Here is a 26,412-nt window from a genome sequence, read left to right as displayed (position 1 = left end):
CTACCAGGTCCTGCTTGAAGAGCAGGTGGAAAGTGTGGCCAGGAATGTCTTTGTACAAATTTGCCTGATGCACCAATTGCACCCTTTCCTGGACTACGAGCCCCTCCTCACAGTCCCTCACATTTACTCACCTCACATGTGGACTACTGCAATATGCCCCACAAGGGGCTACTCTTGAAGACCACTCACTGATGCAGGATGCAGAAGGGCAAGCAGTTAGGGATGTACTTTGGTATGCCCATGTAATAACTCTGCTACACAAGCTATACTATGTGCAATTCATGGGTCCAGTTGTCACCTACAAAGCCCTTCATGGTATAAGGCTTGGTTATCTGAAGGACTTTGTCCCATTTAGTCTGCCCATCCAACTGGGTGGATTCACATCCCATCCCATCTCTCAAGCAGTACCACCTGATGGGTTCTAGGAAGCAGGCCTTCTCTGTCAAGGTATCTTCCCTCTGGAATTGCATCTTCCCAGAGGTTAAAACAGACCAGTTCCTATTGTCCTTTAAATGGGCCTTGAAGACCTAGCTTAATCCCCAGGCCCTGGGATGCATTGGGATACATGTCCACCTGGAGTGAACCATATTGGGTTTGTTTATAGTACATGTCTATTCCCCCTGTTATGATTTTTTTGGGAGGTGGGGGCTAACGTATTATGGTACTTGTCTTTAATTTATATGCTATCTTGAGTTGCTGTTGAGTTAGGCAGCCTTAGAAATACAAATATACACAGGAATCCAATTTAAATCATGTCTGACAGATGACGGTCATATGCTCACTCAAACATAATCTCTCTGGCACTAGGTTCCTCTGTTGAACTCCTCTTAAAGTTAGGAGATTTTTCTAGCACATAACTGAAAACTGCCTTCCTAGAACTTAAATCATTATTCTGAGTTTTGCACTAGTGGGGTGATGGAGAACAGGTCTTCTCCTTCTTCAGTATGACAGCCCATCTGTTTTTTGAAACGTGATATCACATCTGCCCTTCATGGGTTTCTTGAGGCTAAGAGACAGAGTTTCCTTAATCCCTTCTTATAATACAAAACAACTTCAAGGGGGAAAAGGCATAAAAGGAAGTAAAAATAGCATGGGGCTCATAAAACTATTAATTTAATTGCAAAGAGGGAGAAGTCAAAAACTTCTCCCTCTTTGCAATTAAGGGTTGAAAGGAATGGGATGGAACTCCATGCTACCCTATTTTGTTGCAAATCTCACCTGTAAAGCTTGGAAGGCAATTCCTCAGAAGCATCTCCAGAAGGACAGGAGAGCTTGAAACAAAACCAAAGTTGTGAGTAGCAACATCCTTTACCATTTAAGGCCCATACCTGAAAGAGGATGCTGCTATGAACCTTTAGGGCCTCTTGACTTGTTGTTCTCCATCTTAGTGCTGTTAGCAATTTACATCTCTTTCTACAACGAGCAGGGAAAGAGAAGGGTGGCCGCTCCTGACCTTTCCCTTTCTTCCTGAGAGTGGAGTGGATGGTGACCAGAAAGAGATGGCAAGTAGGAGAGATGACCACTCATGAAGATGCCCCAATAGGAGACATTTTGCTTATAGCTGTTGCAGAGTTTAAAGCCAGGCCATGCCTCAAAATCATATGTCTCCCCTTCTGATCTGCAGATTTATTTGTTTGTTTGTTTGTTTGTTTGTCATATTTTTCTTACCGCCCATCTCCCCCACTCATTCCTTGCTTGAGAAGGAATACATCCCCCCTCTCTTTCTTCCTTGCAATCCCATTTAAGTGGAATTGTTACCCAAAATATCTGGGTGCGACCTCCTCTTTTACATCCTTCACATCAAATTGAATGTGGTGATATTATTGATCCAGGTGCTGCGTCCTAGCTTGCTACCATGACGTCCTTCACATCAAGCTCAACTGGTGATTTCATAAACTTGTCCATGTAGTTTTCTTGGCGGTAATACGGAAGTGGTTCTTCTGCAATGTTTTAACTTAGCCTAGCCTATAACCCTGTGATTCCTGGAGATCTCACCTCCAAGTATAAACCAGGGTCTATGTACAAGTAATTAAATAGAAGCATATTCTTCTCCCCAATTACAACATCTACTGCTGCCTCCATGTTTCCCTCTCTCCTCCTTTTCTTGTCTTGAATTTAATTTGGTAGCCTTAGGGCATAAGAAACCTAACTTTGTTTTGGTCTGGTGCATATTCATTTTGTTCATGTAATTATGATACCAACATCTTTGGAACCCTTGGTGCTCTCTGAGTTTGGTTGTTTGCTTGCAGACATTTCATTACCCAGCTAGGTAACATCATCAGTGAGAGGGAGTGTGGGGTTTGCTCCCTGTTTATATACAGTAGCTTGTCCTGCCAGTGTTGGTGGGGTGTGGTTTCTTCCTTGGTGGTTCCTTGATTAGAGTATTATTTTCTGCCTGATGGTTTGTCTGGGGTTAATCCCTGCTTATCTGGGTGCTGGCTGCTGGAGAGGAGGTGCTCTGGTCTTTTTGTTTCCTTCTTAGCTTTTTGTTGTCCCTTTTGAATGGTGTGTAAATTCAGACAAATCATCCACCAATAGACACATAGAAATAAACCAATGTGTCTATTGGTGGCTGATCTGTCCGAGTGCCAGGCTTCCAGGAATTCCCTAATGAATTTGGACTTGGGTTGGTCTATGATGCTCAGTTTCCCAGCTGAAACTGGTTGAGTCTATCCATGCTTTGTGAAATTAAGTTTTCACTGTGTCTTCTGAATGCTAGTTGGTGTTCATGGATGCTCTCTGCTAGTTTGGTGGGAGAGTGGTTAGGTCGCAAACAAAGGTGAAACTGACTAGACTTGTCTCTTTCCAGCCAGAAAGCACAGTCATGGTCATGTGATTTCCCACTTAGAGACCACTGTGCTTAGTGGTGGAGTGGCCAGTCCCAGTTAGGGTTGTTAAGCGAGGACTGCTTGTAGAATGTGGTTGCAAAGTAGGATTTTCCCCCTCTTCTCAATTTGATTGAAGGCCTATAACTTAGTTCTACCACTATGTCTTAAGTTCAAGTTTTAGATGTCCCCTCTTAAAAGATCTCAAATAGAAGCCTGCTATCAGAGTTTCTGGGAGGAATCAGTGAGGCTTCACGTTTCCTCCCCAGAATGATTACCATTTGCTGGGAAGGAGGAAGAAACTCTGTATCTTCTCCTTTTGTTTTAGTGACTGCTGGGTTCCCCAACAATTCCTCCCTGATATAACTGGCCTGCAAAAATCCAGACATCTGCTAGTGTTCTGAATCTCATTGCTGCCATCTAGTGGTAGTTCAAACTATTGCAGCACAGAACTGAAAGAATTAGAACCAGGACTTTGAGAGAGCACTTCCAAAAGAAAGGGGTATGCCCCCTGATTTCCGCCTTCTTCCCAGGCATCCTGCTTCACTTTGTTGGGCTCCCACTGCCAGATGCTTGAGAAACTAAGAAATTGCTCTGTGCCTTCCTGTAATTGTCTACATGGTCAGCTGATCAGATGGTAGCTAAACAGGATGGGCGTCCATGGTGGTGAATCTTCCTTGTGCAAAGGGACTTCCAAGCAGAAGTTCACTTGGCTTGTTAGCAGGAACTGTGGAGAACCTCAGAGGGCCCATATGTGTAGGCTGACCATATTTCCTTGAGACAAACAGGACATTGGGATGGCAAAACGGGGCAGGGCTGGGTGACAGGCTGGATCGGCAGGCAGGAACTTCTCCAGTTTTCTCGGGCTGGGAATCTTCAGATTCCTTTGTTTGCGAAAGGCAAGGCTAGGCTAGAGAGTCTAGTGAACAGTTGTCCCCGACAAGCCGTTCCTCCTCTGGCCGTGCTTTTACATTCTTTTCTTCCCACCCTTTCAAGGCAGGAGCCAATCGGCTCGCCCTTTGATCACCTCCTATCAGCTGATCCTGTTTTTTTCTTTTTAGGTTTCCCGCCGGGTTGAGCTCTGCGGCTTTTTTCCCGCCGTTTCTGCTGAGCTCCCCCTCCTTCCACTCAAAGTCAGGCTGCCTTCTGACAGGTTCGCAGGAACTTTCAAATTTTTAAGTAAGGTTTTTAAGAAAACGGGACAAAATGATCATTTATATTAAAACGACGGGACGGTCTGGAAATGTTAAAAAAACAGGACTGTCCCATTCAAAACGGGATGTATGGTCAGCCTACATACGTGGCCTGCAGGCTCATGACTGATCATTCCTGAGTTAGTGAAATGGTTAGTATAGGCGGTATACAGCAGTATACAACCTTGGGTATTTCAAATGACTGATATACTTAAGAACATGCAGCATGGAATGGTTCTGATATATTACTCTGGAGTAAAGTGGGTTAAGTGGAGTAAAGTGCTAAAATGGGGAATAAGTAGATGAAAAAGAGTGAACGAGTAGGAAAGAAGTAGTTAGCTTTGTAACTGAGATGCTGCTAATTTCTAGAACAAGGATATTTTAGGATTGTGAAATATTCTACTTCTGAAGCAGTGAATAAGTACTTTGATAGAGAGTACAAAAATAGGCAAACCCCTGTGAGATGGGCTTTTATGCAAGTTATGTACAGCTGGTAAATAACTTTCTCTCAGGTAACCATGCAACTGTTAAGCACTGAACGCAAAATGGAACATTTTATGATTCGAAGAGGGTAAAAGAACAACAGAATGATGAATCAAGATGTTGGAAAATATTAACACTGAGAGCAGAGGAGGCTTCACTTATAAAGTGCACTGTGTCTGACTCATACAGTAGATCTGCCAGATACAACAAGAATAAAACAAGTATGGTTTTTTTTTAAAAAAAGAACATTTGCTTATTTATGGGTTTAATTAAATCATGGAAGTATTATTTTATAAATGTTGAATGGAACCAGGCCTTCAAAAATGTAGTGTTTTAGACCGAGAGAGAAATGTGCCTACTGAGTAAGCCATTTGATTCAGTGAGAACCCCTTTTTGCAAGGACACAACATCTTACCAAAGGTAAGAACATTCCTTTACTGTCACCCAACACGCTAAGCTAGAATGTGATTTGTCTGATTTTAGCAGAGTCAAATGTATGAACTAAGCTAGTGTAAATCATATTTTATGGCACAGAGTGATGTGTGAACTAGCCAATTGTGGTTTGTTGAGTGAATCCAAGTTCAAATACAAGATCTTATTGTAATTTCCTGTTGTGAGCCACCCAGAGTTGTTCAGCGGCATACAAGTTTAATAAATTATTATTATTATTAATAAAACTTAATACTTTGTGTAAACCTGGTTATGAACCACAATCTTTCCAACAGTGGTGAGATGTTACTAAATATTAAGGCTGAGCAATGATTTGGAAGAGGCATTTTAGAATGTGGGGAAGTACAAATGTAGCATCTGTTCGTGACTCATGAAAACAGCTCTGTCTTTTGACAAGATCATGCAGCTGTTGCAAGATTTGCCCTGCAATTCTGCAGTTCATGCAGCTGCTTTAAGGAGTCACAGATAAGGGCTACATCCTCCATCCCTTGCATTCTGAAGCATTTCTTCTGACTTGAATCTGAAGTATGCACAGCTGTACTATATATGCATCACATATGCAAATTAGCATTGGCAATTTTTATGCAAATTGACATCTTTTTTTATCCTCTTTTATCTTAGGTAGAATTTAGGCATTTACCTTTTTGCAGGTGTAGTTGCAGTACAGACAAAAGGAAACCCAAATAACTCACTACTAAGATTAAAATCAAAACTTCCATCTGTGTTACTGGCAGAAGAAAGCTGTAACACACTGCATCTTGCAGACTATGGCATGGTGACCTGAAGTTGATCTCTGTTGAGAGCTGATTTGGAGGCAGGAAGGGTTACCTCCCTCCAGTCAAAATAGTTTTGTTGGTGAACCCTTGCCAAGCCTTGGACTATGTATGTCAGCGTACTTCCTTTTCTAATCTGAATGTGCTAGACAATTGCGTGACATCCATGGTTTAAAATCTGCATCTTCCAACCCCCACTTCTCCACTTTCTATGTACCCTAATGTCTCTGTGGTCAAATCAGACTATGGTCTCTGGTCAGATCTCCTGAGCTTTGATTGTTGTTGTTGTTGTTGTTATTGTTAACTCTGAAGTAGCAAAAAGTCTTCTGAGATGATCTGAGCAGCAACACTGCAAGTTTAACTTTTCCTATCTTTTAACATTCTGAAACTAATCCCAAGTAAACAGCAATCAGAAGATTTGCATGCATGGAACTTTCCTAGGCCTTTGTAGCAACGTCTACAAAGGGACAGGGTACCAATGCCTGGTAGATGTTTATTGGACAATTCCCAGCGTTCCTCACCATTAGCCATGCTGGCTCGGACTGCTGGGAATTGTAGTTCATTCAGCAACATCCGCAAGTAATCTGCTGTAATGTGTACCAATCAACAACTGTGTCGCTTTCATAAAATAGAGCATGCGTCATGTAAGTTGACAGACACATATTCCATGAATAAACCCAGCTTAAGTCCTCATAAAGGTATTATTAAACTACTCTTAAATAAAGTTATGTTGTTTGGTAGAGGGCATGGTTGAGGTTTGAAAAGGAATCTAATCCTTGCTACTTCCAAGTTTCAGTTTGACCTGTACAGAAGACATTTAAGGATTGACTCCCAAAAGACCATGTTGGATCTGACCAAGCTTCAGTATAATCTAGCAGCTTGCTCCTAGAAAAATGCTTCCAGAAAGCAAGAGAAAAGTATTCTCTCTCCATCACTGAATGAGAGAAAAGTTCAGGATCACCCTAGTTCTGAACCTTTAATCTCCATTTAGCTATTGATTGGTTGGTTCTCTGGGAATTTATCTAATCTTTTATATCCAACCATTAGGATTTTCTGGGCTGCTAAAAGTAAAAAAGATCTCATGAATGTCTTTCTATTCTAATGACACTGAATAATTATTTTGGCTGTAGCAAAGTCCCAGTGCAGGTGGAATCCAGCAGTAGGGTCATGACTGCATGGCACATATTGGTAACGGCCAATTTTGTTCTAATGAAGAAGAGAAAAAAGTGCGGTGTCTGTAGTATGTGATTAAATCTGGGACTGGCCTATGGAGAAGGCTTGACGTGGGATATAAAGGGAGAAAGAGGAGAGATATTTGCTACTCTTTTCTAAGAAGCCAGATGAACAGAAAGCATCAATTTATGTCCAAGGCAAGCAAAAGAAAAAAGAAAAAAAAACCTATTGAAAGTCATTGTAAAGGCCTGTCCATTTTTAAGTGCCTTCCTTACTAAACTGAAATGAAAAAAAGAGTCTGTAATTAAAAACACACTAAAAGAATCACTAGTAGATTTTTCTTTTACAGAGAAGTTGTTTTCAGTTTACTAACCCTTTACGTAATTTTGCAGCCACCAGAAAAAAACAGAAGGGTCCTCCTTTGTTGCTACGAATGACCCGGAATTCTTTTCCCTATTATTGGTACAGTAAACAGGCCGTGCACAGGCTCTTTGTTAGCCTGCAACAAAGCTGAAAGTGGGTGGTGGAGTCATGACCAAAGAATGCATCCATCTCCAAAGCAATGGGGGGATGTAAGTCCTCCTGTGCTCCTGTAGTCATGCCTTAGTAACCCAAAGAACTCCATCTGAAAGCATTTGAAAGTCCCTCAGCCTTCCCCAACAGCAGTCCTGCAAATAGGGTGGACTCCGACTCCCATAATTCTCATCCAGCATCACCAGGGGTTCTACTAGTTATGAATTATGGGGGAGTTTTATTTCCATAATTACATTAAATAAAAATACTTCTGTGGCTAATGGACTAGGGAAGCTTGTCTTAATTTGTATAAATAGAACTCTGATGAATCTCATCAAAAGATTTTGTAAGACAAGAATGGAAAACCCCCATCATCCCAAAGGCTGGAATTGTTCATGGGTTGCTTTCTTGAGGACCATATAACCATGATGGATCGCTAACCCACGTGCAGCACTTTCCAATTTTAATCTTCTTACAACCGACCAGATCTCTTTCAGGAGGCTGAGGAGCAAAGCCCAAAGATACCATTCTCACTATTGTCGCTTCCCATCTGCAACCCAGAATTATCCATCATGTTCCAGAGTACACTGTAGTGTTGATAGCCATTGTTTGAATGTGTCTGGCCCCTCAGGGTGCCATCAAAGGTACTTGTATCATCACATCTTCAGGCCCATTAACTATAAAACAACAACAACAATCCTTTGTAGTCTTAGGGACCAAAAACCTGGGAGTGAACAGCCCATATACATGTTTCAGAGAGCTTCAAACTATCCCTTAAAACAGTATTTCTTGAAGTGTGGCCCTAGGGCCCCTGGGCGTCCCCCAAGACTCTCTCAGGGGTCTGCAAAATCAAAATTATTTGCCAGCCTATGCTGAAAAATAATACAATATTAAAATCTCATCAAACAATTGCGAGAAGCAGTAGCAACAGCAAATGCATTAATTTTAATATTTAATACAGTAAATATTGATAAATATAATCCATACAAAGAAAAGCTCTTTTGAGGCCTTCCATAATTTTTAAAAGTGGGAAGGGATCCTGAGAGGAAAAAAAATTAAGAAACACTGCCTTAAAAAGAATGGTGCACCATGTAACTGTTTAAAATTAGTGTGAAGGAGACGGTGTGTGTGTGTGTGTGTGTTTCAAAGGAATGCTTCAGTGTGACTTTAGAGATAAAGACCAATCAGGTGTTATATCAGGCAGGACTAAGAAGTAGCATGGAATAAAGCAGGAGGAAATTAACAATGAGAATAGAAGGAATTTTTATCCAATGCCAATTCTAACATCCCCCCCTCCCCATATTTATTTGTTTGTTTGCTTTGTTCAATTTGATTTGATGCTGCCTGACTCGGAATGACTCTGGTTGGTTCACAGGACATTTATATGAACAAAGCCATGGAGTTAGGAGAAGCAGCACTTACATTTCTGCACATGCTCCTTCCTTCCTTCCTTCCTTCCTTCCTCTTTCTCCCCCCCTCCCCCTCCCTCCCAGAGTGTGTGGGTGGGTGGGTGTGCACATGCCTGTGCATGCTTGTGCAAGAATCCTTTTTGTCTTTTTCTGAGTTTGATTGAGAGGTGTCATTAGGAAATATGCATGCAGAGATAGTGAGAGTAGGACAGCTTTGGGCAGAGTGTTTACCTCGAGCAGCCTCAGAGGCGTGTTTCCCTCCTAGAGATTTATCTTATCTTAGAAGGCATGTCGGAGCTCTGTGCTGTAACCTGGCATGCTCAGAGACATCGTTTCTTCCAAAAAACTCTCATCTCAGCTCTGGCTAATACAGCCAAGATGGCTTATGAGTCGTTCTTTCACCATGCTTCGTGTCTGACCCCACTAGAAAAGTCTGATGAACTGTCTTTTTAAAATAAATATCCTAACATTTTGAATTCCAAGCACCTCCGAAAGGGATCTATATCTTTGCATCATCTTTGCCTCAAATACCATTCTGATCTTCAGGCTTCAAATCTCCTCCTACCAGAGGCAGGGGATTCTGCTATCTGAATAAGAGAGAACTGAATCATTTGTTCCTCTTTGATACAGCAAGCCTGTCTCCCCCCAAGATAAAGCAGTCCCTTGCGTCTTTGTATGACTTGCTATTCTTGGTCTCCTTCCAGCCAGGCAAATACCACCTTAAATAAGATTGATGCCCTCCTGATATGCAGAAAGCTTTTAAAAACGTGGCTTTTTCAAAGAGCCTTTGAGGGCTGAGAATTGAGTGGAGGATGTGCTGGGGAAGGATAATCATGTTTTATGAGGATTTTGAGTAAGATATGGTTAGTAATATATATGGGGTTTTTTTATTTGTTTACCAGCTATTGCATTGAGAATTCTCTGATTTGTAAACCACTTAGATTTGAATAATTGAAGTGGCATAAAAGCACTTGTAGTAAGCAAACTAACAAACAAATAACCAAACACAGGAGAGGTCTGCACTGTTTGAGGAGGTGGGTCCTGAAAATCTGGCAGACAGGGGCTGCGTTTGTGCAATTGCTTAATTTGGTTACTGAATTAATTAATTTCTAGGTTTGCACAAATCATTGAACCATAGACTAAATTTTCAGGAAGAGGTTAAGCCACACACCCCAGACTATCCAAAGTTAACATTAGCCAAATTGAACATGTTGTACACATCCAGCCGCTGATTGGCTTAAAAGTATTGGGTGAACACAGCTTCTGGGCACTTTGGATGACCGTGAGAAAGAATAACCAAGGAGCGACCATGTGTTGACTGTCTCTGAATACTATGGAGCCAAAGAACCTTGGAATTATTTCTCATTCTTTCCATCCCATTGTTGGCATCTCCATGCTGTATTCTTTCCAACCTGGGTATTGGAAATTGGCAGTGAAGTAGGCTTTATCAATATTTGAATGAATGCCATGATCTAAAGTTGGCATTTGGATCACAAGGTCAAAAAGGAGCAAAGTGCATCCTGCAGGCTTGGCCTCCCTTCTCTCTGACGCACAAACACTTCACATCCCAATCTGCAGGACTCAAAAAGCTTCATCAGGAAATAATCACAGGAAAACGGATGCCTTATGGCTAGTCATGTCCATTTATTTATATTTATTTATTTATATTTCAAATTTCCATCACCGCCCATCTCCCCCGAAAAGGGGAGTGTTTCCTTTGGCATTAGCAGGCAATTTGGATGCAGCATCTAGAATTTTCTCATCCTAGAATTTAGTAAAAAATAACTAATAGGGAAAAATAATCACTGCTGATTAAGAAATCTCAAGCAACAAGGCTAGAAGATTTTTATTTGAGATCCAGAAATGTTTGTCTGAGTGGGACTGTGCAAGGATGTGATTGCAAACTGGCTTGCAGAAAAGCAGCTAGCTAGTCCGTGGTCCTATAGTTGAAGGATGGTGAATAAGGTTCTTTCAGATCTCCTGTTGCCTCCCCTAGTCACCAACAAATATGAGAATTCTTCTCTACCAACGCCTTCTGTAACGGTTCTCTATGATTTCTGGTATTCTGCTGCTTCACTGGGTACCATTATGGACAGACCAGCCATAAGTTTACCATTTCCGTTAAAGTCCTGGACCATATCCTTTGGTTCCAGTACCAACCAGTATAACTTCTCAAAGAGTGATGAAAGTGTGTGGGTGATGCTACGGGGGTGTCTGCATTTGTGATGAAATGTGAGGGCGACCTTGGGGAACAGAGGGAAGAGATGCTGCCCAGGGAATGATCAGATGAAACGAAAGGGATTCTGAGAGAGGGTAACCGTCTAAAGAAGAAACTTAGGAAAGACCCGCCCTGACCACACAAGCGATAAATACGGAGGGCAGGAGATTTGTACTTTCAGACTTGCAAGATTCGGTTAATGTAGCCCTACAATAAAGTAGAATTAGCTCATCTAGTCATGTTTCCTGTCTGGTTTACCTGGAAGGGCTAACATCATTAGACATTAGAGTGAATCACTTGCTGATATCTGATACAGCAGACTTATCGTCCGCCAAGAGAAAGTCATACCTATGCAGCTGTTGGAAAATGGGTTGGAAGCAATCCTAGGAGCCACGTTCTGCACGCTTTCCCTACCTTGTTATTCTTTCCAAGCCATTGGAATGTTGGAAAGAACTTATCTCAAGAGGCTTGGGACTCTGTCTGTTTATCTGCCGAGGGATCACTCCAAAAACTAAACAGAACAGGAACAAAACTGGTGTTGAGGGGAGATATTGGCAGAAGAATGATTGAGTCTGAAAATGGCCAGGATCTGCAGAAGAAAAAAATTCCCCCAAATGAATCCCTATAGGAGACGCAGTTGGACAGAGCTCAGAGCCTTCCATCCCAAATCCCTGTCCCTCTTCTTTCCTGATTGTGTGAGTCAGAGCAGAGGTATTATCAAGGAATTGGAGAGAATGCCAGAAGGCACGGAAACTCTCCTTACCTTGTGCTTTTTGGCTGACTTATCAAATGCTGCATATATTTGAAGACCTTTTTTAAATCAATGTTAATGATTCTACTCTGCAGTTCTGGCTCACCTTTTGCTACATTTGGCAAAAATCTGTCATCTTCAGTAACTATTTGCATTTTCCTGTCACTGGAAGAAGGAAATAGCTTTCCTGGCAAATTTCAGTTGCACAAAGTCTTTCTCAGAGCCAGTGCATGCTATGGCAGTGACTGAACAGAGTGGGTTGGGGGACACTCATGCCAAAAATAACATTGTTTTCATTTAAGTTATTGCAATTGGGAGAAGCAAAAAATGAAACACGCACATTATTTAAAACTTCCCATTTGAAGAGTCGCCAAGGGAGGAGGCATGACTCATGGCTTCCACATAACAACAAACAAATTCAGCTATCTTAAATAGCATATGGAGATATATTGGGGTGAGTTGGACAAAAATATTTTTATTCAGTATTGGCTTTCAGTTCTGTTCCTTGAAAACATGGTGGGATTATTTTCAATGGTGTTTTTTTTAAAAATCTTCGCTATTAGCTTAGAACCACAGTATGTGCTGTATATTTTCCCAATCTTGCTTCTGATTTTATTACCGCTATTGCTGTGCAGCTCTAGTGGTAAGAAAAGGAGAAAAGATGCTTTGGAGTGTTCACGTGGTGGATGTTGGCACCTCTTACAGAAACTATATCTTTTCCTGGGGTCGCATAGTACTGAAATGGTTTTAAGTTTTAACTGCATTCTGTTGTAAACTGCCCAGAGTCCCCCATGAGGGGGAGATGGGCGGTGAATGAATGAATGAATGAATGAATGAATGAATGAATGAATGAATGAATGAATGAATAAATAAATAAATGTATAAGTGTATAAGTGTATAGATAGATAGATAGATAGATAGATAGATAGATAGATAGATAGATAGATAGATAGATAGATAGATAGTTCCTGGTGCACAAAATAGGTACATTTGGTTTAAAGAGACGCCAAAAAGGTGCTAGGTTAGTGCCTGTGTGCACTCCAGATCCCCTTTCCCAGATCTCTGAATCCAGATTACTGCACAGTTCCCTTCACCATCATAACTTGCCCACAATCAGTTGTTTAGTGATGACACTTTTAGCCTTTTAAATCAAGGACTGGATCAATACGTGGATGGTGAATCTGTGAATGGCTCTTAATTTTTAGTGTTTCCAGAAGCATCTCACTGAGTATTGTTGGAAAGAGAATAATAGACAAGGTGATCTCTTGGCAAGATCCACCAGGGTGCTCCATTTCTTATGAACTTGAAAATCACATTGCCTGCCACAAAGAGCACAGTTTTGGATTAAAGGCATTTAAAATTGCACTGACTTAGAATCAATCACCAAATCACTTTTTAACAATCTAAATTTATTGTAGAAGAAGCACTGGGTTTTACAGAGAGGCCTAGACCTAATTGGTATAAGATATTTTTCTGCCAGCACTTATACATTCTGTGCTGTATATTTGCTACTCCAGCTTGCTGGGTTTCAAAGTCACATCATCCTAGACTGTAAATTATCTAGAGAATAGTAACCACAGAACTCACTGTTGGTTTGTGTTCAGCTACTCTCCTTTAAACTGACTTCCTACACAACTAAGTTTAGAGTGAAATTGGAAGGTGAGATCAATTGCTCTCAAGAAGCTACTGTTCTTTACAACGTATCTTTCTTTGGAAGGGTCTACCAAGTTAGAAAGATAATAATACTTATTTCTTTCAAGAGAGTGGTTCTCTTCTATTGTTTTAACACACCCATCCTGTCTTCCGTCCTAGGGTATGGCCTTTACCCTCGAAGAGAGGCTCCAGCTGGGAATACATGGTCTTCTTCCACCTTGTTTCTTGAGCCCAGATGTCCAAGTTCTCCGAGTCCTCAAAAGCTACGAGACCAAATCCAATGATCTAGACAAGTGAGCAGAAGTATGCTGGGGAAGTCTGCACAGAGCTTATGGTTGCATCTAAATGCCAAGAAACTTGGATTTTGATGCTTTGGATCGCTCTCATTGGCTGCCTTTTCTGGTTGTGTAGAAACTGCCAATCAGCTGGCATCTCGCCATGCATTTTGTAATAGGAGGCTAGCTGTTACCAGATCAGTCTCATAATTTCTATGCTATCTTTGTTTCCAGCTCCTATTAATATATCTATCCAACAGAAATAGTAAACTGACCCCATCTTAACCCCACTGTGTTCAGACATTTTCCCACACAGATAAGGACCTCCTTGCACTATTATTATTATACGACTTCTTGCAGTCTCTTCTTTAACCTTTAATTCTCTTCCATGTTGTAAAAGTGACAGATAATGTCAAACTTTTTAAAGGACTGCAGGACTTTTTTTTAATGAAGTAGCATCCCTTCACCATTTGTAAGAGGAGGAACATACCGGTCCTCCATGCCCGGCCCCTCAAAACAACCTGGAAAAAATACCAAGTCTACCACAAAATGTTGACCAATACCAATACAAAATAATGATGTCTCTTGTTTTGCACCATTTATTCCTCCATAGTTACTGTTTTGTGTACTTTAATCTTCTTTTCTGCATACTGAGGAGAAGATAGGAGCTATCCACTGTGAATCTTAGCCTAAAGTGTTAGGATGAAATCCAGCTTTAATCCTACTTTAAGTAAATTTATTAAAATCAGTGGCAATAATTTAAAAATCAAGGAGGTGATCATTGCTCCCTTATGTACTGGATGCTTCCCTTCACTTTTAGTGGAAAAGCCCTGCCTTCACCTGGAATATCTTTATAATTATAGGTTGCTCTCAAATATTCCATCCTTGGTATGGTGTCTGAGAAACTGGTAACTTTGCAGGTCCAGGTACATCTTGATGGAACTGATTTTCTGGACTCATGTCAATCAGGATTTCATCTGGGATATAGTACTGATTTTGCTTTGTCATGCTGGTGGATGATCCACTCCAAAAGCTGGATGGGAGGAATGTGACCTTGATAGCAATCTTGTGTATCTCAGCAGCTTTCAGTATTATTGACTTTGATATACTTCAGTGTCTTTTGGCTTTAGAAGCAATTTTTGCAGTAATTCTGGTCCTGCTGGAATATGCCCAGAAGATGATTCTGGGGGAACTACTGTTCAGCACTTTTACTGTTGGTGTTCCTATGTTGTTTAACATCTACATGAAACCTCAGGGTGAAGTCTTTTGGAGCTCTGGAGTAAGATAGCATCAGTGATTACATCCAGGTCTACTGCTCCCTGGCTTTTAACTCTTGACTCAAAAGTTCCTTTGATTCTTGAAATTTTGAACACTTGAAGTGTTCACGGACTCACTGCCTAATCTCAGTAACTGGCTAAATGAAAAAGAACATGCTAAAATCTAGAGGAGAGACAGAGGTGCTGTTTGTAAGAAAAAAGATGGATTTGGGGATTGACGTGAAACTGTGCTGGACGTCTGTAGGTTGAGTCATGGCAACTGGATTTCTTTCTTTTTGGTTGAAACATTTTGCTGCTTGTGCAAGCAGCTTCTTCAGTTTCAGAGAAACATTTCAGCCAAAAAGAAAGAAATCCAACCTACAGACAATTCTACCTGGATGACTGAGAATCTTCATCAACAACTGCACTGGATAGGATTGTAGTTCCCCAGAAAGAGCAAATTTGTCATTTGGGAGCATGGTGCTCCTTGACATCCATCCGTATGAATCTGAAGTTAGCTGTGATGACAAATACATTGCACAGCTAGGACCAATGCACCAACTTCAACCCTTCCTGATCCCATTGTATTTAACAACAGTTATTCATGCCGAGAGCCAATTTGGTGTAGTGGTTAAGGCACCAGGCTAGAAACCGGGAGATTGTGAGTTCTAGTCTTAGGCACAAAGCCAGCTGGGTGACCTTGGGCCAGTAGGTCTCTCTCAGCCCTAGGAAGGAGGCAATGGCAAGCCACTTCTGAAAAACCTTGCCAAGAAAACTGCAGGGACTTGTCTAGGCAGTCTCTGAGAATCGGACATGATTGAATGGATTAAAAAAAAATCATGCCTTAATTACAATTGCTTTGGATCTGAATGGTTGGATTGCCACAGATTCCTACCACCCATCCCTAATCGGCCCGCTTAATAAAAGCTATGAGAAACTCTTGTTGACCTGACGGAAGCTTTTTCAGATCTTTCAGAGGACTGGATGACTTGCCTGTGCTTGTGCCAACTACCCTTCTAATCCCTTCCTTTTCTTCTGTCCTTTTTCAGGTATATTATCCTTATGACTCTGCAGGACAGGAACGAGAAACTGTTTTACCGGGTACTCACATCTGACATAGAAAGATTCATGCCAATAGTGTATACTCCTACTGTTGGGTTGGCTTGCCAGTTGTACGGCCTAGCTTTCAGACGGCCTCGGTGAGTAGATAGAATTATTTTCCCTCCCTCCCGCTGGCTGCTTCTCACTTAAAACTTCCCTTGGCATTAAATGTTCCCTTTCTTATTGAGCCACAAAACCAAAAATTATTCCACCTGCAGATTGTTGATAGGAGATTTGTTGGCATCTGGGTGGCAAACATCCAGATTTGGCCAGAGTCAGGACGCAGTAAAGCAAAAAATAGCCAAAGAAAAACCCCAAGCAGATCAAACTAACCAAGGACCTTTAAGATGGGACAGCTGAGGACTCCATTAGCAGGAATAGTCAAATGGCCTTAGAGAAGTCAGAGCTTTAAAGTTTCAGTCTATGGTAAAATGCATTTCCTTTCAGTTAATTACAGGTAGCCCTTGCTTAACAACCACAATTGGGACCAGAATTTAGGTTGTTAAGTGATGCAGTCATTAAGTTAATCCAACAGCTGATTTTACAGCTGTTTTTGTGATGGTCATTAAGCGAATCACATGGTTGTTAAGCGAACCCCATGGTCATTAAGCAAATCACTTGGTTCCCTATTGATTTTGCTTATCGGAAGCCAGCTGAGAAGATTGAAGATGGCAATTGCGTGACCACGGGACGTTGCAACCATTGTAAATGCACCCGAATTGTGATCACATGACCATGGGGATGCTGCAACACTAGTAAGTGTGAGGAAAAGGTTTTTTCAGCATTGTTGTAACTACAGACGGTCGCTAAACAAATAGTTATTAAGCGAGGACTACCTGTATTTCATAACACAGAGAAAGCCAAACCGGTGACTGAGTCAAGCACAACTGTGAATCCACAGAAAGTGCCCCCCAGAGGACATGTGTGTGCAGAATGGGCTGTACAAAGTTGCTAGTCCTGTCAGGAGCTTGGACCTCAATCATTGTATCAGAGACTGTTTTTCAACAGGGGGCATTAAAAGTATGACTGTTGAGATTTGCTTTTGAAGGACTTCCTGCTTTCATTCCCATATTTTTTTAACGTATGAAAAACTGTGCCACTAAAATCCCTCGGAACAAATAAAAGTAAGCGGAGAAGATCTAGCCAATCCTCCTCCACCCCAGCTATTTTTTACTTCAAACCCCCCCCCCTCCTCCTCCTCCTCCTCAGGATTGCTCTGTTTTTGCATCCCTGATTTCAGTTATAAAGCATTCTTTCTGATAGAGAATTGGTAGGGCATCCAATTTTCACCTAGATAAGTTAGCCATCTCCTTTGTCTGAATCAGGGCATGGTTGTATGGTCTATTTACATTCCCCGTTTGCTATCTCACTCCATTGCAGGTGGTCTTCCCCTTTTCGGATGCCGCTGGGGATAAAGCTGGCACAAAATCTTCCTGGGGATGGTGAAACAAAACTGATTTTCTCTGCCTGCCAGGAAAACCTGTTTGTGTATCCCACCTGCCCTTTCACAGAAAGTTTTTCTTTTGGCCATCAAATGGGAAGCGAGCCCTGGTTCCATCCCAGGCCTTAAATGAGAAGGTTTCAAATTGCGTTTGATTTTCTAATTCACAAAGGATGCAAACCTTTGCAAATGCTCTGTAAATGGTTACAGAATAGTCCCAACTCTCTTTGAAGCTGTATTGCAGTGCATATTTTTTCAATTTTCTCTTTCTCTCTCCTAACCCCCACCCCTTGGAAAGTTCATGTTTTACCATTATTAAAAGTGATGAATATCACATGAGGAATAACATTCTTGTTTGCATAGAGCATTTCTTTTTCTCTTTGGAAAAGATCTTGTCCAGTCAGATTGAGTTGGTAAGCAATAATCTCTCAACCCTGTTTACCACAGTTAATAAATCAGATGTTGTGGGATTGGGTGCATCCTTCTCCTGAGCTTCTCTGCTTCCTTGAAAGAAAAACTTCTTATCTTTCTGGCTAAGGAATAGAAGTTGGCATGTATGGTCCTAAAGCAGTTCATTATCTTCAGAAAAAGAAGTTGGCATGTATGGTCCTAAAGCAGTTCATTATCTTCAGAAAAAGAAGTTGGCATGTATGGTCCTAAAGCAGTTCATTATCTTCAGAAAAAAACTGTACAGCAACTTGGGGACAGCCCCACTTACATGCAACCAGCCTAAACATGCCTTGTCAGGCTCATTTTTCTGCTGTTTCCCCATGATGTTGTCTCCATCCCTAGCTGATGAGTGAGATAGCTTGTCATCCTTAGAGAAAGCAGGTTTCATGCTAACATTGCTTTTGGACAAACTCAGGAGCGGAGTCCCTGATTCATTTGTTAGTGAGGAAAGGCCCTTAGGTACCATGGTACATTGACTTTCACACCACATATAAGCAGGACTACAGCTGGTCTTCCAGAGTTTCTCTCTGGATATGCCAGAACTGTGATCATCAGAAATCCCATTGTCCATGTGGGCTGAGAAGTCAGTCCCAAGATGTCTAGATCCAGTTCAGGAAAACTGCTTTAATGAAACCTGTGGAAATTACCATTTTTTAAAAAGAGGTCTGCATGAAGGCCTTATTGTGAATTGAAATAAGTTTCAGAAATGAAGAACATCAGCTCTGGCCTTCAACTTACACCCATATGAGCTGAGGCAAGGATAGAGGGCTCTTTAATGATGACCTCTTTGGTATAACTAGCCACAAGCTTTTCTGGAACATTTCCTTCAGTATTAATAAATTATATGCACCTTAGTTTTTCTTCCATTACTATCAGCACTCCCTTGGCAGGTCAGAGGGCACAACACACTTCTCTGAAAAGACTAATCGTGGAACTTTGGATGGAGTTGGATGGAGCTACTGAGGCCATCAAGTCCAACCATCTGCTCAGCACAAGCATCTAAATTTTAAAAAAATCCACAATGGGTGGCTACTTAGCCTACACTTCACCTCCAATGAATGGGAGCCAGCCACAACTCTGTGTAAACTACTCTTGCCATTAGGAAGTTTTTCTTGATGTTCAACAGGAATCTCCTTTTTGTAATTTAAGACCATTCTTCTGTACTTTGGGATGATAGAGAACTGGTTTTGATCTTCTCTGTGACACCCCCTCCTTCTCATGACCAAACATTCCTAGTTTGCTCAGTCTCTCCTTGAAGATTTATCTTGCATCTCTTTGATACCTCCTCTTTTCTTTCCCCATCTCTTGCCTCTGCTGCCTATTTCTTTCTCCTCTCTTTCTGGACCCTTTCTTCAGAGCACAAGGGAAGGTGAAGGTCCTGCTATTTCTCTTCTTGCATCTCTTCTCACTCAAAAAAAAAAACCTAAATCAAAGTTGTTGCCTAGTGGACTTTTCTAGGCAAAAGAAAGGGGAAATTAATAGGTTGTGAGAGCAAGGTGGAAGGAGAGAAGGGATGGAAGACTGAGAAGATTGGCAGGCATTTAGCAAACCCAACTCCTCACCCCAAGGCTGTTATCTGGCTTGGCTTTACTTATTTATTACTTAGATTTAGATCCTGCCTTTCCTCTGTGAGATCAAGATGGTGCAGATGGGTTTGTTGGTTGGTTGGTTGTCAAATTTCTAGGCCACCCAACTTCAGAACAACTGGATGACTTCACAAGATTAGAAACAACATTTGGCATAAAACAACACACCACATAACATAAAAACACTACTGGCATATGAAGGGAACCATAACAACCACATATTTCAACATCATTTGCAACTAGAAGGGGATGCACCCAAAACACCTCATCCCAGGGCTGGACGGGGTGGGGAAGCAGGTTTTTTAATATTGTCTAAGGCAGGCAAGGGAGGGGCCATACAGATCTCCTTCATACCCAAGAAGTAGAAGAGACTTGTGCATCTTAGCAAAAAAGCAAACAGTTGATGGGGATCAAAAGGAGTCAATTGGTACCTCAAAGAGAGAGGGTAAAATATAAATGTACTTTTAACTGCTGTTAAGATCAGAAGCCACTTCTTTATAACCTTCCCTTCCCTTCCTTTCTCTTCTCTATTTCTTTCTTTGTACCTTTTTTAACTTACTACTTTCCTTTACTTTCCATACTTTTTTTTTCAAAATTGTTGTTGTTTTTATCCTTTTAAAAATTTCTTTAATAAAAATTATATAATAAAAAAAAGGAGTCAATTGGTATCCAATTAATAAATTGCCAGGTTTGTGTGGAAACTGCAAATGTGAGAATGGTACGTGAACTCATTGGTGTTTCTTTTGAGCGTGAGAGAGAGAGAGAGAAATGGAGAGAAAATGGAAACGGAGCCAGATCTGAAAATTGCTAGCTCTTTGGAAATGTTACTCTGTGGCAATTCAGCCTGGTTTTACACTATTTTTGCTAAGCTGAAATAATAAGAGGAGAAATTGGAACAGGAAGGTATCGATTTTGGCAGAAATTTCTCCGGTTTCTTGAGATAAATTATTATTTCAATGGCCAGAATGTACAGAAAACAGCTTGCCCAGAGAGGAGAAGCTGTTTTATGAGGGGAAATTAAAGAAATGGGGAAAAGAAGTTTTGGCTGTCTTTCACATAAACACAAAATCCCATTTACTGTCTTAAAAATGGCGTGTTTCTTTCTGCAACAGCCATTTAGTCCAGAAAACAAACTAACAAAAGCTTTAAACCCAGCTTAGAATGTTTTGCCAATGAAGATGGTTAGTTCCAGCCTTTTGATTTCCTTTCTCTGTTCTTAAAACGAACCCAAAGGTTGTATTTGATAGCCACCAGTTCTGAGAAAAAAACCAAATCAGAAAAGGATATGCTCATTTCAAATCGTCAATTACAACAGTTGAGTCTGGCTTTTCAGTCGCCCCCTGAAGCAGGAGATGAGGCAAAAAGCTACTGGGGGGAGTGGGAACCCTTGTCCTTTCTTTCTAGAATAGGGGTAGACAATCTTTTTGGGGAAGGCACACTGGGAATTTTGAGATCCTTGCTCTCACAAAATGGCTGCTTTGGTGGCTGGGTCTAGTCACAAAGTGCCCGCTGACTGGAAGGCAAATTAGATGATTCTAGAGACTGGTATGCTTTACAGTAAGACATCAGCAGCAGCAGCAGCATTATTATTATCATCATCATCATCATCATCATCATCATCAAAATTCATTATCTGGTGTTGTGTTTTGCAGCAAGGCAACTTCCCTCCCTCTCTCCCTTCCTATCATCATCATCATCATCATCATCCAATCACCATTCAGTGTTGCAAAACAGTATTATTATTTTTGTTGCTGTTGTTACTCAGAATCATCAGACTACTTATTATGGTCTAGGAAGTCCTGCATCTTATATCAGTTCATAAGGCAGGGAGTAGGTGCTTCCTCAAGAGGAAGGCTCCATTCTTCATATTCCTTTTCTTCACTGCCCCCAACTTCTAAGTATTTTCTTCTCCTCAGGGGGGGAGCAGTACACAGACGGGCATCCATGGGTGATGGCGGTACAAAGAAGTACACAAGTGTGATGATGTCATCACACGAGTGCCATCATGATGAAAGTGTATGATCATGGCATTCATATGATGGCATCATTGAGCCCATGTTACCATTTTTGCATCCTGTCATTGGGTGCTTGCCGTTTGATTTCTCTTGTTCCCTTGGGATTGTTTATGTTTAAGCATCTGTTGTTACAGCCAAGTTTCAAAAAGATGCCTTAGAAACAGCATCTTCTGTCTCATATCCTAAGGCTTGTTTTTACAATTTGCAATAACAGTGTTAGACTTCATACTTAGCAGAAAAAAGCAGTTTTCCTTTCTTTGGGCTTATAAATGCTTTCAAGGGGACTGCTTGGGATTTTTGTTGGAGGAGATGAAGAAGATCTAAACTATCTTCTTTTTTTGTTCTCACACCTTTTCTTTTTCTTCAGATGAATCAACAGGCAAAGTCTCTTTTAAGTTAACTTCAACTCTGGTAACTTCATAGTCACATCCAGATACCTTTCTTGACAGCAATAGTCAACTTTTAATTTCCCTGTCTAGCCTAGTATTTCTTAGTAGTTTGCCCATCCAGATACCAAATGGTCCAAACATGCTTAGCTTTGGAGCTCAGACAGTGTGGGCTACCTGCTGAGCATCAGCTGAAAAGCACTTCAGGAAAGAAAGAAAAGCCCTTGGTTATTTTGTTGTTTAAAACCTCTGTAACAACCAAGCCTTTGCAATAAACAAACCTATAAAAGGTAGAGATTAGTCACTTGCAGTAATTTCAACCATTGCTTGGATAATTATTCTTCATGTTCAGTTAAATTCCTTGCAGGCTTAAATGGAATTTGATTGTCTAGGCTCTTCTGTAAGATGATGTGTTTGTTAGTTTAAAGGTTTTCCCTAAAGAACTAATTTTGAATGTTTGGTTTGTAAAATTCAGAGCCTAACACAGCTGCCACAGCAATAACAGAAATAGGATCTGCAAATGTAACAGATGGTCAGGGAGGTTCCTTAAAAAGTGTCTCAAGAGACCTATGCATGACATGGTGGGGTTATTTCTGGAAATAAAATTTTATATTCATGAAATTAAATAAAATTGGATTTAATCTATTCATTAAATCAAATCCTGCCTCATAGTATGCAGAATGACCTGACGTTCCCCAGATGTGTTGGGACAAAAACCGTGGATGTCTTGGGGTGGGAAAGGCGAGCCCGAATGCATCATGATGCTTTTGTGCAAATCATGCAACTTTGCATCATTTACATGATCACATCATGATGTGCCTGATATGATCATGGCTACTATCAGATGCTTGTGATTGAAACATCCAAACTTTCCAGCCAGTGATCCCAACACATCTAAAAACCACCAGGGGAAAGTTGGAATCGAATTATACTGTAGGCTTCATCAGTGATGATGACGTTGGTTGTTTCCTTCTTTTATTTTGCACAGCATAGCAAAATTCAAAACATTGCAAAATTTGCTAAATGTTACAAGTCAGATAGAAATAATATTATTTACAAGAACTGACCCAAGTGGGAAGAACTATTCTGCAGCTAAAGTGTGGAAGGGGACCTCATTAAAAATCTCTTTGGTAATGGGATTTCTGTTGGGGAGATGATGAATCCTGCCACACCATAACCTACTGGGCTTTCAAACCAGTCCTATCCAAACAGCAAACTCAGCTCACTGATTCTCAGTTGCTGCAGTTTACAATGCACTGGCTTGGGTATCAAGGGTGTGATGAGAATCCTTACTCTCCAGCTGCATAACAAAGATTGCTTTTGGAGAACTGCATTCACAGAGGGAAGGTAAAATCTCGTTTTTAGCATTTACTGAGCACCCAGATTATTTGCCTCCTTTCACTGTGCCACCACCAAATTGTAGTATGAGAATGCCTTGGTAGTCTCCATAGGCAAAGGCTGGGTTTAGGATGAGTTAAATGCCCCATACCTTCAGGATTTGAGGTCCTACGTGGCCGCAACTGACACTTTTAAAGCCACGTCTCTTCATTGCACTATGTGAATTGCTTGCAGTCATTAACACATTGATTCATCTGGTTGGGCAGACAAACAAGAAAAAAGAAAGAAATTGACTACCAGGAAATCTCAGGGCTGTAAGCTAGACTGGAAAATCAGCCAACCAACCAACCAAGAGGAGAAGATGAAGGCAATGGCAAAAGATCTCTAGTGTTGCCATGAAAACTGCATGGACATGTCATGGGACATGTCTATTCAAAAGGGGCCACCTTTTCAGAGATCACTACAAAGGGATGTTGACATCCTTTGGTGTGACATTGTTCAGGCTTCTGCAACTTCTGCAGCAGTGCAGTTCCACATATATGCAAATTTGTTCTGCTGTAGAATCAACCTCCCAAAGAATTATCTTTGAACCATTCAAGAAAGGAAGCAATCAAAGGTCCAAGAAATAGCCCTAAGGACATCCTTCCTCACACACCTATTAACTAACACCCAGATAACAGGAACAATCAAGGAAGAAGCAATACCTCATTCAAAGAGTAATCAAGAAAGAAATAAAACCCCAGTCAAGGCTTATAGGACAAGTTATCATATCTAAACAGCCAACCAACTTCACTCCCTCATGTACTGATGATGTTATCTAGCCTGGTAATGAAACATCTGCAGAAAGAGAAACACTCAGGGAATAACAAGAACCCGACTATTCAAACTTGAGCTACAAATATTCTCCACTATTGCAATCTCTCTTTTCTCATTTTCTTTTAAATAATGAAGTCATCACAATTCTAATCTTTAAGATTTTGGAACAGGAATGGGCAAAAGTTGGGTCTGGATCCTCTGGCAGATCGTCAGATGATTTGCAGTAGATCGACAAATCTACATTCTTTATCAAAGGACCTAATAAATCTCTCTCCTTTCTAGTACATTAGATGAAAGGACATTAAATTAAGCCAGAAATAAGACTCCCCAATTAAATTTAAAATAAAGAACTGTACAAATAAGTCAGACCAGAAGAGCTTTATAAGGGCCCCTTCATTCGTGTCATCCCCCCCACCATCCATCAGAGCTCCCTCCAGCTGGGCAGTTTGGGAAACGCTAAAAGTGGCACCTAGACAATACCCATTTTCTTATAGTCAAGCAAAATAATCCCCTGGCCATTGGGTGAAGGTATGACAAAGCTCCAGGTTAGAAGCAATGGGAGGAAAGCAGCAAGGTGTTACATTGCTTTCATTTCAGGAGAACAGGGAGGAAACACAGAAAAACGTTTTTGATTTGATTTGATTTGATTTATATAGCCACCCATCTCAACTGTATGACTCTGGGCAGCTTACAATTAAAACAAACTACAGAAAACAAATACAATCATAAGCTCTTCGATACATATGAAACCATTACAAACTAATTAGCAAAATCCACAGCTGAGTTCTAAAAAAAACCCATCTACACTCAGCATAATGACTGTATGGGCTCTACCACTCTCCTACCTAACCCTCTTCACGGGATTTCCCCTGGAGCAACTTCTGAATTTAACTGGCAGAGTAAACCCAAAGCCCCCATAGCAATGGATGGACATACAGTAATGTCACAGCCCTTGTGTGTGAGCAGATCATAAGTATGTCCCCTAAATAGCTCTGTGCATCTTTAAGATGGAGATTTTCTTTGGGAAATTAATAAATTTTGGAAAGGCACCTAAGTTCACCTACAAGTAATAAAACCAATGAAATCCATCAGTTAAAATATTTTGAGAGACTGAAAAATATGTTTCCAATAAGCAGGCAGTTTGTTACATATTGTTTAATTGCAAAGCTTAGGAGAAAATGGTAAATGAGAAGTTGCTTCTTACAAGAGGCAGTCCTTTATGAATGAGGGTAGAATGCCTCTTCTAAGATGATACCTGATAGTCTTGTTTAGCCCACTGGCTTTACAAGTTCAGCTGTTCAGCAGTGCCTGGCCATATTAAGTGAACATATGGACTGATATGTACTTGTTGGCCACCCTACCTGGAACCGCATGTTTAGCATTACTGCAAAAGAGGGCTTTGTATCTGGAGCATCTCCATGTAAAGGTGAGCTCTGCTTACTCATGCTTCTCTTTTGCATGGATTAGTTCTGCATGCTTTCCTTTTCACTCTAATGACAGATTCACAAGTGTGTTAGAATCATGACATGATTGTGCTTCCTCTTTGCCTGGGTTGCTCATTTAAACAGAAAAGACTTTAAGAAATCTGTTAATGGTACTCTTTTTTGCATACCAAAGTATTCTTTCTATGCCATTCCACTTTGTACCAAGACAGCTCTGCAAGTCCTAACTACTTCTCTGTCATGCTCAGATTGATTTTCCTTTCTTGTAATTTATCCCCTTTCTCCCCCCAGTGGGCTATTCATTACCATTCACGACAAAGGGCATATCGCCACAATGCTGAATTCATGGCCTGAAGAAAACATAAAGGTAATGGACTGTTTGATTTGTTTCTAATGGGGAAAAAATCCTATTTTTCATGGAATCAGAAACAGATTACAAATGAGCTACATTTTTAAAGTGAGACCTATTCTAGCTGCAAAAGGATTATTAGGACTAAGACTTACTAAGGATTGCCCTGGTTCTTGAGTTCAAGGCTCAGCCTTGGATTATGTCTCTTTGCCACTTGTCAGTGTGAGAGGACAAGGCAATGTGACACTGCCTTGTCAGTGTCAGAGCACCTACACACAGCTAGTTTCAGTCCATAGAAGATGTAGGTGGTCTGACTCCATGAAGATGCTGCATACTTTTTGCAGGATTCCTATAAAGTTTAGCCTTTTGTTTGTCCCATGAACCGCAGCACTGAACATTTTGCAAAAGGAAATTGTAATGCAGATTCCACTTCTGAGCATGTGGAATCATGGCTGTTCTTATTTTTTAATCCCTAAGTAACAGAAAGCCTCGTGTCTACATTGAGAAATATAGGAC

At 40.9% G+C, this 26,412-nt stretch overlaps 1 protein-coding gene across 1 annotated transcript in view; it reads left to right on the top strand.

Moving 5' to 3' along the window:
* The window catches only part of ME3 (malic enzyme 3), a 110,058-nt gene that overhangs the window by 47,028 nt on the left and 36,618 nt on the right, over positions 1-26,412 (top strand). The window contains exons 3-5 of the mRNA XM_063305898.1: positions 13,601-13,734; positions 16,022-16,171; positions 25,839-25,914. Of these exons, the coding sequence (XP_063161968.1) occupies positions 13,601-13,734; positions 16,022-16,171; positions 25,839-25,914 (360 nt within the window). The remainder of the gene's footprint in view (positions 1-13,600; positions 13,735-16,021; positions 16,172-25,838; positions 25,915-26,412) is intronic.

The sequence above is a fragment of the Candoia aspera genome, chromosome 5 (assembly GCF_035149785.1).
Source record: "Candoia aspera isolate rCanAsp1 chromosome 5, rCanAsp1.hap2, whole genome shotgun sequence".
NCBI classification, from domain to species: domain Eukaryota; kingdom Metazoa; phylum Chordata; class Lepidosauria; order Squamata; family Boidae; genus Candoia; species Candoia aspera.
This window is presented reverse-complemented; position numbering and strand designations above follow the sequence as displayed.